The sequence below is a fragment of the Bactrocera tryoni genome, chromosome 3, assembly GCF_016617805.1.
Source record: "Bactrocera tryoni isolate S06 chromosome 3, CSIRO_BtryS06_freeze2, whole genome shotgun sequence".
Lineage (NCBI taxonomy): Eukaryota > Metazoa > Arthropoda > Insecta > Diptera > Tephritidae > Bactrocera > Bactrocera tryoni.
The window spans coordinates 76,300,246-76,315,628 of record NC_052501.1 but is presented as its reverse complement, the minus strand read 5'-3'; the positions used below and the strand labels follow the sequence as shown (position 1 = coordinate 76,315,628).

Genomic DNA, 15,383 nt, shown 5'->3' with positions numbered 1-15,383 from the left:
TTCCAGGTGTATCTGTTATAACGGGTGATCCAAATAGAGGTCCTTTTTTCAATAGCTTTTTTTTGACAGATCACGCGTGAGTCATGTTAAGCTGACACGTTATTTTTGTTCCGATGGATTGCCGGTCAATCTATTCAAACACGGCGGCGAAGAACTGATAAGGAATTTAAGTGTGCTATGCCCAATCCATAAAAAAGGAGACCCCACAATCTGCGCCAACTACCGTGGGATTAGCCTCCTCAACATCGCATATAAGGTTCTATCGAGCGTGTTGTATGAAAGACTAAAACTCACCGCCAACAAACTGATTGGACTTTATTAGTGTGGCTTCAGATCTGGAAAATCAACAACTGACCAGATATTTACCATGCGTCAAATCTTGGAAAAAACCCGTGAGAAGAGAGTTGACACACACCCCACCTCTTTGTCGATTTCAAAGCTGTTTTTTTGCCGCGATGTCTGAATTTGGTATCCCCGAAAAACTGACGTTGAGCAATACCAAAATCTCCATCAGGATCGGGAAGGACCTCTCTGAACCATTCGATACCAAATGATGTTTCAGACAAGACGACTCCCTATCGTGCGACTTTTTCACTCTGCTGCTGGAGAAAATAATTCCAGCTGCAGAACTTAATCGAGCAGGTACAATCTTCTAGATATAAGAGTGATGATATTGATGTCATTGGCCTCATCATCCACGCCGTCAGTTCTACTTTCCTCAGACTGGATAAAAAAGCGATGCAGATAGTCTGGTAGTGAACGAGAGCAAGACGAAATAACTCCTGTCATCAAACAATCAGTCACCACAATTTGAAGTCGTAGATAATTTCGTCTATCTTGAAACCGGTATGAATACCAGCAACAATTTCAGGCCCGAAATCCAACGCAGAATTATAAATATGGCAAGTCTTTAAAGATTGTTTGCCTTTGTTCTATTAAAGCGCCAATTTTGATCGATTTACCATACCAAATAATAATAATCTTGTTTTACTACATTAGTTCTTAATCGAACTGAAATCGAGTTAGAACTATAATACAACTCTGCGGGTTGTTGTTCACACTACAAATTTGGCAGTGTTTAACTCTGACGGTTGTTGTCCAGGCTATAAATTTGGTTGTGCGCATTGATAAAATAGCAATCAGCTGATGAATTTTAATAAAATAAAAAATGTAGAGTAAAAGCAAGTATAACATTGGATACAGGTTGGATACAGGTTGGATACAGGCACCACATATGCAAAAACAAATAAACGCGGGCATAGGCTCCTGCTATACGAGTAACAATTTCCGAATGATATCAAGCGACGCTGCTGAAGTTCTAGCTAGTATGCCGCCTATTGACTTTCAGGGCGACAAATTCGCTCGGAATTGGAGCAGCTTTCAGAGCCGTCTGTAGGCTAAAAAAAAGACGAGAGAACCAAAAGCATCATAACGTGACAGCAACGGTGGCAAACATCAACCAAACGACGGGGGATCCACGTGGATAGATAAACAATATGAGGACATAGACTTCAACCTAACCCATATACTATCTGTTCCGACTCCACGATTCCATCACGATCTTAATCCGTACTATCCGACGTGTACAGAGTACAGAGAAAGTTTTTTTTTTAAGTTTTGCACACCTGCTTTCGTTGCTTCTTCCTACTATAACAAGCGAGTATAACAGCTGATCGTTAATCAAGTAGCCGGTTGTGCGTATTTAAATATACTAAATTAATTTGCTTCAGTGGAAAAGCTATTAACGCTTTTGTCTACATTTTTCATCTCTCTCTCTATACATTGCTGTCTGCTTTGCTTTTTACGCCATTTACTTTGTTTCAAATCCGACTAAATTTCATTTCTTGCAGTGTACTGCGTGCAGGGAGTTCACTGGACTTCAAGCAATTTTCTCATATACTCGTTTGTCTTTTGTGCTAAATATGCATGTTATACCCATATACATATATATAGAAATGTATGTGCTGGTGCTCACAGAAACTCATTAGCATATTTTAACCCGTTTACTAACTTCTTTCTTTCTTAGGCGAACTCAAATATTTCCATATATGTATACTCATATACATACATACATACATATATACAGGCGTGTGTCAATCGGCAAAAATCTTAACCCTACACACTGTTGGGATCGTATTTGATTAGTCAAAAGCTTGTTAAGAAAATTCGTATGCTTTAATTTGCATATAGTGCTGAGCAATTTGCAAAATTCTCAGCTAACACGCGCCGCACACACCCCGCTCTCCAACAACCAGTTAACAATGTAAGGCTGTAAGAAAGACACTAAGAAACTTATCTCTTACAATTTTCTAAATATGCGCAAAACTTGTATAGTTCTTAGGCATTACGTAACGGTTCGTTGGATCAGCAGATTTTTATCCACTCTTTTTTGGTGCCTTTGTACGTTTGCTCTCTTATAATTTATGATTTGTATTTGTATGATGATTGTTCGCTTGCGAAAGGAGATTTTCGTACAACAAAATTTATTTTAAGTATTCTATGCTAATGAAAGCCTTTTAGGTAAATAAGACGTATGTATAACTAGTCGAAATTAGGATGATGATTATGGTGCTCTAGTGCTCTCAGCTAAGTTGTAAGGCTGTAAGGCTATAAGGGTTATGTAAGTGACTTTGTGACGCTTGACTTTTGATTTTTGAAACTATTTTTTTGTCTTTGCTTTTAAGGCTTTTGAGTGGCTTTTTAGTTTGTCGAAATAGTTTGTGGCATGGAAAATTTTTACAGTTTCAGATTTACATAGACATATAGACTACTATATATCTCTATACACCATATACAATATATATACATACATATGTATGAATCCTTATGGCAGAGCTAACGCATTGTACAATTGTAAATCCAATCAAAACGGTATTTACATTGTCTGTTCTAATAAATGCAAATTGTGTGCGGCGAACTTGCGAAAAGTCTAAGACAAAGTTGGAAATTGAAAAAGTAAATTGGCTTTCATTTTATGCCAGAAATGAAACTTTGATAAATTCTCCGCAATAAAAATGCTATTAACAATTGTTGGCACGAGCTCGTAACTCACTTCGCAAATTATTAAGAAATAATATAATATTTTTCAGCTAACTACAAAAACTAAAAACTAAATGAAAATTTTTTTTCACTTATATTTCCATGCAATTATTAAAATGTAATTTTTTGAAAATACATTTTATGCAATAAAATCACAGAAAATGCACAAATGTTAAGTGAAATTTCACTAAACACATTTTAATTCGATTTAAATGTGATTTACTCGCGTTTAAAATTTTCGTGTCATTTTAAAAGCGCATAATTTGGTAAGTGAATTATTTTAAATTGCGCCACTAAATAATTAAAAGCGCAATTAAGCGTAAATTTACAATTTAGTGCTGCCAGATGAGCGAGAAAATATTTAACGTTGCATTTTGTTTGTGCTAGTTTTTAATTAATTTAAAATAGTTTGCGTTATTTCATTACAATTTATACAAAAACAAAATATATATTACAAAAGCTGGTAAGGCAGCGCTAAATTCGGTTGCGGCCGCATATTTTTTTATCTTTTTTTTATTTTTGATGCCCAGACAATTTTGAAGCAGCAAAACAGCCTAAAATATTTTTAGACATTTTTAGATTTCAGCAAAAATGTATATCAAAGTAATGTGTATATGAATAAATAATTCGAATTATTCGAAATTGACAATCGTTTTGACTAAATTTTATTACCAAATTTTTTTTAATACCAATAAGTTTCTTATTTGCCGTTAATCACATACATAAGGCCAGTCGTAAGATCTAAAGTCATTATATTGGGTAGCTGGAAACCGGAGAAAGACCTAGATCGATATCATATAGTTTGAGCACTAAACTGAACACGATGAGCAAAACATATTAGGTAAGGTTGGTAGGTAGGTGAGGTTAGGTAAGGTTAGGTTAGGCAAGGTTAGGTTATGTTAGGTGAGGTAAGGTTACGTTCGGTTAGGTTAGATGGCTGATCTATAGAGATCTCACGTGGACTGCGATATGCAGTCCTTTGTGATGCTATATAAAGGAAGAAACTCCAGTGTTCCAACTTATAAATCAACAAAACGTTTAGTAGCCAAAACAATTTCCATTCACGCCAGCTCGATGGGACGTCTGAAGGTATCCGCTCCCAAGTAATTTAGCCTTGACCTCCCAAACACGGGACATCAAGAAGGAAGTGGTGAGTTGTTTCCACCTCATCTTCTTCCATACAGCTTTTGCTGATACCAACTATTATAATTTCCAACCTTTCAGCATGGACATCCATACAACAAAGAAAATTCTAGTCTTATTGTTTGCAAAGAGCTCACTGGATCTCTTACGATCGATCTTGAGCCAAAAGAACTTGGCACCAGCGCACCGATGGCCAAACTGGCTCGAAGTCCTGCTATCCAGTAGTGGAACACATAAAGAAAAAGGAACACCGCACCGTTCCCATTCTAGTGAAAACTGGGCTAGGGTGCCTTTCCTTGCTAGCTTATCAGCTTTGCAATTACCTGCGATTCCGCAGATATTGAGTTAAAGTGTAGCATCGCCTCACTGCTACATGAGTAAATGGTGTAGGCTTCACTCCGGAACAGTAAATCTACTGCTATCTTAATGGCTGCTTGGGAAACACTACAATAGACAGGAGTTGATAGAGAGCTCCTGACAGTAAAACCCTCCACCAACCTTCCCCCTAAGCTTTGACCCATGTGTAAAGAAGCTCACTGCGCCTCTGTTCCCGGACATACTTAATGCATCTTTAGATTGCGTTTTGTCATATTTTGGCCATATCTGCTCAGCTATCTTGCATTTAGTTATAGAACTCCATCTGTACTAAGCTGTTTGTTCAAATTTCGAATTGTGCCCTCTCTTGATCGTTCCTAGCGGGAACGGTACTATCTCCGCCAACTCGTCGCCAAATATAGACAAGTGGAATTGGCCTGAGCCTTTCTACGCTGGTTTATTTTGCTGGAATTAATGTTCGGCAACGACAAGGCTAGCCTGTTTGGCTGGGTATATGGTAGCTTTATGCATCCATTGTGCGGCCTTTGCACGAGTAAGGTGGCTGAAACATCTCGGAAGTCTTACCTTCGGCAAACCAGAAAACATAGCTGAGAGTGATCTTAGCCGTCTCAACAAGTTTGTGATAGGCTCAATGCGTTTTGTTGATTTGTAAGGCTCTTATGATTCGGTATATAGGAGTTTTTAGGTACTGCAACGGACCGGCTGTCTAAGTGAGATCCGTGTTGGGATCAACCTCGTAACCTGAACCCCTGTAGTTATGATTAGAACACCATAAGACTTCGCCGCTTTGAAGATGCCAGCTGAGTTTGGTAGATGGATGGAGATGGATATTTATATCTTCATTGTATACTGTCGTCCCTACACCTCAGTCCATTTTGGATATGCCGATATAGTTTGAGATAGTGTCTCTTCTTCTGCTAAAACTCTGCTCCTTTCACATTTAAAGGATATACTCACCTGGAAGCCAGTATTAAAATCCAACCTTAGGGGAATATAATTTGATAGAATATAGTATCATTTTGATATGGAGTTATTTGGAGCTGGTTCAGAACTTCACTTTGTTCCTTTAATGCTCACTCGCTTGAAGAACTTCTGGTTATTTTTCGTGTCATAGTACTGTTTAGCAGGTGTGGCAGTGGACCATTACGCATATATACCAAATCAACATCATCAATATATGTATATACATTTTTACTCAAGTTATCGATTGATCAGAATAATTGAGAAGCGATGGATAGACAAACTGCCGAAAATCTATTTCTGAGGTCCTCGTAGTTTTATATAATCGTATAATTTTTTAGACTTTTAGGTTTACAGAGAAAAATTTAGTGGACAAAACTATTCGTTTGACAATGTATGCGGGTATAAGTTATTAGAATATAAAATAAAATAAAATACTCTTCAAATAATTATAAAAGCTATTCTACATTTACAGTTAAATACTATATTTATTTATTGTATAAATATGTATATAGGTACGTACATATGTATATACCTTCACATAAATTCAATTGACTAACCGCTAAAATGTCAATTACAATATGCATTATGTCCATGCAGCAGCGACATGAACGGTAAATTGTACAAAAAACACAACAACAACTGTGAAAAAAATAAAGTGAATTTCCAACAGTTAATTACATACGATTTAATTGTCAATATTAATTACGTGCTAATTTTTAGTAGCTACGTAATGAATGTCATTGCGATGATGATACAAAAACAAAAGCGTGGAGGATTATATTTGAAATGTATATGTTCATACATACATATATTATATATAATTCTATATATATGCGAATTTGAAAACAAGTGCTAATAGAGTTACAATAACACAATTAACATATACATGTTTGAAAATAATCAAAACCTACACAAGCGAACAGTGTTGTGCAAAATAAAAGCAGCTGAATTTTAGAATAAGTTTTCAGCAAGTATATCAGCACTTTTCCATAGAAATTTATACCGTATTCGACATAGAGCTAAATCGAATCATAAATACTAATTCCATTATGAAAATGACTCTCGCGACATCTAGCGCTTAATTTTCTTCGAGTGTTGTTTCCATATACATAGCTGCCAAATAACTATTATAAGAAAATGTATACATATGTATATCCGAAATAAAATTATTAAATTCACTAAATTTCACTCTCGTTGCACAACAATACAAATTTATTTAATAATAAGTTATTGCAATATCCTAGAGAATTTGTATATCCGAAATAAAATTATTAAATTCACTAAATTTCACTCTCGTTGCACAACAATACAAATTTATTTAATAATAAGTTATTGCAATATCCTAGAGAATTTGTATATCCGAAATAAAAATGTTAAACTGAAAAAAATTTCCTTCTCGTTGCCATTATTTTGCACAACAGTATAAATTTATATAATAATAAGTTATTTTAATATCGTAAAGAATTGATATATACAAAATAAAAATATTAAATTCACCAAATTTCACTAACGTTGCAATTATTTTGCACAAAAGTGTAAATTTGTATAATAATAAACTATTACAATATCATAGAAAATATATATGTATATCCGAAATAAAATTATTAAATTCACCAAATTTCACTAACGTTGCTATTATTTTGCACAAAAGTGTAAATTTATATAATAATAAACTATTACAATATCATAGAAAATTTATATATACGAATTCACCAAATTCCAAAGTCGCTGCTATTATTTTTCACAACAGTGTAAATTTATGTAATAATAATAATAATTATGAGTTATTTTAATATCATAGAAAATATATATATCCAAAATAAAAATATCAAATTCACTAAATTTCACTCTCGCTGCAATTATTTTGCACAACAGTCACAATTTCATTGAAATAGTTTATATGACCGCTAAAATAATTTGTGTTTGATGATTAAGTAGATTTTGAAGTGAATTTAAAAATTCCATTGCGTGCAATAAGGTAAGCCATAATTGTCACTTGTCATTTTCCAGATCTCCAATAAGATAAAAACAGATACTGTTATTAAAAGTGAGATACCAATTATTGGCACAACAAAAGTACTTATATAATGCTAATAACTATAACAAACAAATTTAGTGAGTTAATGTGCTGTTAATTTGTGAAAATTTCACACGAAAATTGATTTTCTCTTATTTGACGTTCTCGCTCCGTCTCTTTCTGCCTTAGAGCAAACCTTTGCTCCGCTAACAAATTTTTTTACTTCTTTGATGGTTATGGTTATTCGGGTACTCTTTAATTTCAATGTTTTACCAATTTTTAAAAGATGTTCCTAATAACTCTACCATTGTTACCATACTCTTAAAATCACAGTCGAGCGATAATATTCATACATAACTTAGTTGAGGAGTGCTTGGATAGCTAAGCTACTTCGACCCAACCTCTCGCAACGAGGAACGCTTTGGAGCTTTTATCATTAAATGTTACCTATTACTGAATACCGACATTATAGATAGATAGATTGAAATTTGCGGAATGCACTGCGACCAGTGGTCTATTATTCTTTCTCCTTTTATTACAATATTTCTTTAAACCCGATAGCCTGAGTTCTTCTTCTTGCGGTTTCGTGGTAATCCAGGAGTATGTACTCTGGTCTGTCTGTTCTTTTATCACAAAAAACCAACAATCCAACAAAGTAATGATAATTGAGCTATATATAATTTAAGACTACTCAATAACGAACGTGTACCACGTTCAGGATGGACATTCACATCAAATGATGATCAAGCCATCAATAAAATAAAAGAATTGCTGCTTGAGAATCAGCGATTAACAGTCAGATATCTAACTGGCATCTTTGGAATATTGGAATCAGTGAAAACCATTTTGAAAGATCATTTGGACCTGAGAAAAGTAAAATCATGATTTGTTCCAAGATCCCTCTATTTTTTTGAAAACCTGCGCCTCGTTAACATCTGTGAAACTATGCCTCCCGACTACCAAGATATCGTGAAACGTATCATTACTGGCGATGACTCTCAGATCTATGCCCACGACTCGGAAACAGATGATCAATTGACCGAATATCGTGACAAAGGTGAGCCCAAAACCCCACGTCAAAGCAGATCAGAAGTGAAGGTTTAGTTGACAGTTTTCTTCGGTTATCGACGTGTGGTGCACTTTGAATTTCTTTCGACCGGCCAAACTGTCAACAAGGAAAACAATTTGAGTGAAATGCGTCGTTCGCACGAAGCTATTCGTAAAAAGAGCCCGAAATTATGAGCTATCAACTCTTGGTTTTTGCACCACGATAATGCGCTGTCGCATACTCCTTTAATGGTTCGTGAGTTTTCACCAAAGTTTCAACCAATACCGTACCGCAGTCACCGTATTCGCCTAACTTAGCTCCGTATGACTTCTGGTTTGTCAGCAAATTCAAACAACCGTTCAGGGGAAACTGGTTTGAGTCAACCGAATACATAAAACATGAATGGCTACGCGAATTAAAGGCTATTCCGAAAATTGACTTTAACAACTGTTTCGAAGATCAGAAAGCTTTATACTTTTTAGATTTGAGGCATGTCTTCTAGATTCTTCGTAAGTTATAAATAGAATGCTGGAACAAAAGATAAAATGCTTAATAAAATAGTTGCATAATTTTTCTAAGGTCGAAGATAGATAAAATTTCATATGATCGTTAGATGGCGCTGTGATCATACACATTGTAAAGCTCACATTTATAGCACGATTGGGTTCAAACAAAAAACACAAATAAGTTAGATTAAAGAAAAATGGCACATCAAGTGCTAATTGAGCCCGATAGGGCTGCACTCCTACCTACCTACCTAGATTAAAGAATTTCTTCCGAATTAGAATCTGAAGTTAGGTTTTCTGTTGAGATTGAAGTTTTTGGCTATAAAAGGAAAAAGGTTGGTGATATAAGTTGGTTAAAAGTATTTAGATTTCTTTAGATTTACTCCGATTTTCGTAAATTATTCATAATAATTTTAAATGTAGCCATGACCTTACAGTTACTTATATTACACGCTTATGAAATAACACGAGAAATATTCCATGAAACCTACAATTCGACCGTGTCATCATGCCATTCATTGCATGCGATTTTCTTGTCGCCTCCTTATCAGTTGAGATTTGATTCTTCCGATTAGAGCAGAGTATGAAAATTGTGATGCGTTGCATGCAACGACGACGACGCTCGTTAATATCGAACGACACTATATATTGTGCAGCTAAGCGCACGACTGGTTGCATTCAACAAATCACATTGTAAACGCACTAAACGCCAACGCGGTGAACACAAAATCGCAATTTCTCCAACGCCAAGACAATAATTCGCATACGAACCGTAAGTTGCAATAAGGATTTCGTATGAGTTTTTAATATTTCACATTTGCCTGCCGTTTTATGTGATCACTTGTTTTTGTTATTTTTTTTAGAAGATTCTTCTTTAAACTGTGAAGTTTTTATTGTCGCAACAATGAAAGCATTCGCGAATTTGTGCATTGCCATCGCAATGATTTCGATTATTGCTTGCCTCGATGGCGCGGAAGGACATGCCAAGCGTGGCGGCGCGCGCGGCTTCCGGCAAGAGGATGTGCCGAAAGATGTGCCGCAGGCATTCAACTCGAGGGTATGTGGTTAGAAATTATACGGAAATTGTTTTCTTTTTTTATTCAAACTATATTTATTTTTCTGTTGCTGTAGTTAAGACGCGCTGCAGTAGACGAAGTACCCCAGGATGCGCCGCAAGGACTCAGGGAGCGAGTGAGTAGTTGTAACACAGTTATATACCCGTAACTCTATCAAATATTATTTTCTAGTACCGTCGCGCTGCTGAAAAATCACCTGATGATGCACCTGGAGACGTGCCACAGGAGTTTAACCCAAGGGTAGGTGGTTAAAAATATTGTAGAAATTAAAAATGTATACCATATTTGTTTACTTTTAGGCACGTCGCGCCGCAAACGATGATGTACCCGAGGATGCGCCACAGGGTTTCAGGGTAAGAGTGTGTATATTTGATAACTTTTAGGATAATTTCTTCTATCATATTAACTACTCTTTTCTAGTTCCGTCGCTTTGCACAACATTCTTTGGATGATGCACCTGGTGATGTACCACAGGAGCTGGACCAGCATGATAGGGTAAATATTTTTTAGGAATATAGAAATAATTATTCAAATAATTTTAATTTGTTGCTTCCTATATTTTAAAGTTCCGTCGCTCTCCTAAAAAAATGCCTGATGAAGTACCTGAAGACGTACCGCAAGGTCTAAACCACCTAAGTGCCCGAGTAAGTAGTCATACATAAGTTTTGAATTCGTTTATTTCATGTGAGAATAAAAACGTCTTTCAAAATTTTCTTTTTTAGAGATGCTATGTAGACCCTTATTTCAAAAACATTTTTTTATAATCAAAATTTTCTTACAGAAACGTCGCTCGCCACAAATGCCTGTTCCGGATGGTATGCCAATGCCACCATTTCCACCATTTCCACAGTAAAGCATTTTAAAAGCGTTTTTGAAGGTAAGACAAATACAGAGTGTTCCAAAATTAATGAAAACTTTAAATTTGCTGCCTAAATTTGCGTTGAGTTTGTAACACCTTGTATCAAATTTCAATCTTTTGGGCCACCCTTTAGAAAACCTGTATTTTCGTTAAGTTAATCCGAGAAGGATCGGCAAATCATGTGCTACTTTTGTGACACCCTGTATTAAATTTCAATCTTGCATCAATTTTGGGAATCCCTTTAAAAAAACTGAAATTTCGTTAAGTAAATCCGAGCAGGATCAGAGAATACGTTTACTGGTCTTTATTTACTAAAACTACTTTACGCTGAAACTGCTTTTGTTCAAGTGATCCTTCCGTCCTTTACAAGAGAAAAATGTTGCCTATATTTAGGCGCAATAATATAAGACATATGCCAGCCGGCCCGGAGAATCCGTTTACTGATTTCTATTAGCTAAAACCACTTTACGCTGAAACTGCTTTGGTTTAAGCGATTTTTTCGTCGTTTACAATAGTGCGCTTAAAAATGTTGCCTACAATTAGGCGCAATAATATAAAATATTGATTGATGTGTAATATATTTATGAAACACTATAATTTCAGGCTCGCCACCAACACGCTGGGAGCTTTGACTTAAAAGAAACCAAGTAGTTGGACACGAAATTTGCGAATATACGAAATTTTCACGAGAGACAGAGAACAGCCGAATTATTTAGAATTACTTAAAAACTTTGTATAATATTAATAAAAAAATTCCTTGCATTGCTTTAATTCTGCTGCTTCATTTTATTTGATTGATTTATGCTGTCGTGGTGTTATTTGCTGAGACTCAATTACGTCACGTCTAGACTTATCGAAAAAAAAAAAATTATTTAAAAAATATTGGGTTTTGAAATTTTGTATATGAATAGGCAATTTCTCTAAATTTTAAAAGCAAATAAATTTTATAATTTATAGAAAAGTCTATTATGTTTAAAGTGGCAATATAACTTCCAGGCTGTAGAAAGTAGCGCACAGTCTGTTAAGTTAGCAGCTGTGCTTTAATATAGCAGAGAAAAGAAATGTAGCTAACATGTTCATAAAAAAATTTTAATCATGAAAACTTGTGAACCTCATGCAAATATTCCTTAATTTCAACAATTACTGCGCTCACAAATAATGAAGTGTTGAACAACAGATAGTCTGTTAAGTTAACAGATATACAACATAGATGTATTCGGCATCATTTCAATGGTCTCCAAAGGATATGTTAATAATAAAATATTACAGCTGTAATGAAAAATATTAAAATTTTAGCTTGAGTACAGAAGTATACTCAACGGTATGTTAGTTAACAGTTGTAAGTGGAACTATTTACGTGGGCATCAATATGTCAGGCAGTTTTAGTTAGTATATACATAAATATGTTATAAAATTGTGTAAATTTGTATATGTACAACTTAGTTGTGTGGGGTATAAAAAATAAAGATTGTCAATATAATGAAAATATATATATAGTAGCATTAATGAATAACAAGCTGTATATTGAATAACAGCTATACTACAGGGCACTTCTAAAGTTAACAGAAACTTGGTTAACTGCAAATACACTGCATTTTCGGGCAGTGTAAGCTGTTGTCGTTTTGTAGTTGGATGCAAATTACGTTTATTATGAAACTATTGGTAACATATATGGCAAATTTTGTGAAGATTTTGTCAAATATTAGAGATTTCCGTACAAGAACTTGATATTCATCGGTCAGTTTGTATGGCAGCTATATGCTATAGTGGTTCGATCTGAACAATATATGCAGAGGTTATTACGTTGACTTGGATAATAATATAAGCCAAATTTTGTGAAGATATTTTGTCAAACAAAAAAGTTTTCCATACGAAGACTTGTTTTCAATCCTTCAGTTTCTATGGCAGCTATATGCAATAGTGGTTCGATTTGGACAATTTTTTCAGAGATTATAACGTTGACTTAGAAAATTACTTAAACGAAATTTTGTTACGATATTTTGTCAAATAAAAAGGTTTTCATAAAACAACCTGATTTTGATCGTTCAGTTTGTATGGCAGCTATATGATAAAGTGACGCGATTTGGACAATTTCTTCAGGAATTACATTACTGACTTAAAAAATAACTCGTGCCAAATTTTATGAAGAAAAAAATGAGAGACTTTCGCCTTCGCATATATCAGAAGGACAAATAAACGAACAAATGGTGGACAAGGCTAAATATTTACTCTATAGAGTAAAAAATGGTCAAAATTCAAAGAAACAAAAATAAAAGCGGCTTCTATTGGTGTGGTCGTCGAAATAACAATAATTATATTTCAAATTTATTTTAACTGAAACTCGTAAGTAAAAAAAAAATTCACAGCCTTTCAAGCGAAGATGATTTTTGGCTCAAATATTAAGCTTCACTTTGTCGCAGAAGCTACATTAATGACAAAGCCTTTTTTTCACTTATTTCTGCTCTCAAACATTTACTATAACCAAATATTCTTTATGCCTATTGATTTACATATTTATATTTATAGTTTTCACAGTGCGACAAATGAACATTCACTTTTCACATGCCATAATTTTGAAATTCAAAACACACGCGTATGAAAAATGTAATCAAATTAAATGAAATCACCCTGAAAAACTTTGCCAACAAAATATAATGTAAGCACACTAAACAACAATAATAACAAGAATAGAAATGTGCCGAGTAAAAGCCAGGCTCATAATAATTTTACATGCCATTTGACTAAGTGTTCATAAAATTCATCTATTTTTTCAAATTTTTCCCATACACGTTTCGGTACCACTTCTCCTTGAACTCCTCGCCGTGCGATACCAAAAAATAATAGGAAGAAATTTTTGTTGAATTGTATAACTTACTGCTCTTTAACCCATCCTTTTGCATAGCGGGTTTAATAAATATTTCACATGCCTATTGCCTTCCTCTGTATATTTATGTGTGCGTCAAAATGCAAATGTAAGCAAAATAAATACTCACAAACAATACAAATGGCATAAACAAACCCTTTTACAGTTCTTTTTCCAATAAATTACACATGTAACTCCTGATTTGAGGGCTGTGCTTACACGCTTTGCTCCTTTCAAGTTGGTATTTAGACATTTTTGTGTTCCTCAACTTAGTTTTGTTTCTATTATTTTGACTATTATAATATTTCAATGTGAGCTTCAAGTCACAAATGCATTTTCTTTGTTTATGTGGCGGAGATTTTATTTAAAAAATATTTATTTACGATTTTTTCAACCCTTAAACAGCTATTCGTTGTACACTGTAAGAGTTTAGAAATTTAGAAGTAAACATAACACATTCTCTCTCTCAAACAAAGTTTTTACAAAAAAAAAATAATCGTTAATGTCGATAAATAAAATTCGATAATTTTTATTGAGTAATCGAAATGATACATTTTGTTCAAAATTTGAGTATTTCCCACATATAGATATCGTTCGTCGAAGTCAGACTGAAGTTACAACAAAATATTGCGCAGGCTCATCAAAAACAAAATAATTGGCAAAACCGATAAATTAATTATATACTAAAATCGATAAATTAATGTACATTGATCGAATCGATGTATTTGTCTCCAAAATTACGCCACATTTGACTTGCGTAGTAAATTTATCATTTAAAATAATCAATAAATAAATCATAAATCAAAGACGATAAACCATTGCATTTTGACCCACCTTGAAGAGTCTCTCACATATAACTATCATACATCGAAGTGAGATCGAACTAACGACAGCATATTGGAAAAACTCATCTAGATCAAAATGAAGAACAAAATCGATAAACTAGTTATACATAAAAATTGATAAATTAATGTAAAGTAATTGAGATGATATACCGATAAATCCGATAAATAAATCATAAATAAAAGTCAATAAATTAGTCTTATGTAATCACAACGATATGTTTTGACCTATCTTCAAGTATTGTCCACATATAACTATCGTGCGTCGAAGTAAGAAAAAATTTACAGTAAAATTATATTAGGTAGTGCGTTCCCGTTGTTGAGAAGCTATTCAAAACAGTTACGGGATTTCACTCTATTACTCTCAAACTACCCATGAAGATCGAAATATTCAAACTATTCCTCTTAAGCAACCCTTCAAAATGAAAATAATCCATAAAGTCGATAACTAAGTAGTACAGAAAAATCGATAAACTAGTCTTAAGTAATCGAAACGATATATTTGTACCAATTTTCGGGAATCCTCCAAATTTAAACAACGAAGTAATTTTTTAAACTAAAAATACATATAAGCAAGCACAGTATTATTTTTTCTTTATAAACAAGATCGTTAGTTTCTATTAAATCTTGGTAGCCTTTATTTATTTATACAAAAGCGTCGTAATTTTCCAAGAAAGTGGCCTACTATCGT

At 34.1% G+C, this 15,383-nt stretch overlaps 1 protein-coding gene across 3 annotated transcripts; it reads left to right on the top strand.

Moving 5' to 3' along the window:
• Positions 1–9,723: 9,723 nt before the first annotated feature.
• On the top strand, positions 9,724–11,758 carry LOC120771412. Of its 3 annotated transcripts, none has more exons than XM_040099393.1 (9): positions 9,724–9,824; positions 9,916–10,109; positions 10,184–10,243; positions 10,300–10,368; positions 10,446–10,481; positions 10,549–10,623; positions 10,695–10,772; positions 10,910–11,005; positions 11,591–11,758. In XM_040099393.1, the coding sequence occupies exons 2-8, from the start codon at positions 9,957–9,959 to the stop codon at positions 10,979–10,981; spliced, it is 543 nt and encodes a 180-aa protein (XP_039955327.1). In that variant the 5' UTR covers positions 9,724–9,824; positions 9,916–9,956; the 3' UTR covers positions 10,982–11,005; positions 11,591–11,758. The 3 variants fall into 3 exon arrangements, with proteins under 3 accessions (XP_039955327.1, XP_039955324.1, XP_039955325.1); XM_040099390.1 differs by having other exon boundaries at positions 10,428–10,481; XM_040099391.1 differs by having other exon boundaries at positions 9,725–9,824; positions 9,919–10,109; positions 10,428–10,481.
• Positions 11,759–15,383: the final 3,625 nt, after the last annotated feature.

Excerpts from the sequence above, each read along its gene's own strand:
- LOC120771412 (XM_040099390.1), top strand. The coding sequence starts at position 9,957 with ATGAAAGCATTCGCGAATTTGTGCATTGCCATCGCAATGATTTCGATT. Across the intron at positions 10,110-10,183 it reads CGCAGGCATTCAACTCGAGG|TTAAGACGCGCTGCAGTAGA; the intron begins GTATGTGGTTAG and ends CTGTTGCTGTAG. Across the intron at positions 10,369-10,427 it reads CACAGGAGTTTAACCCAAGG|GCACGTCGCGCCGCAAACGA; the intron begins GTAGGTGGTTAA and ends GTTTACTTTTAG.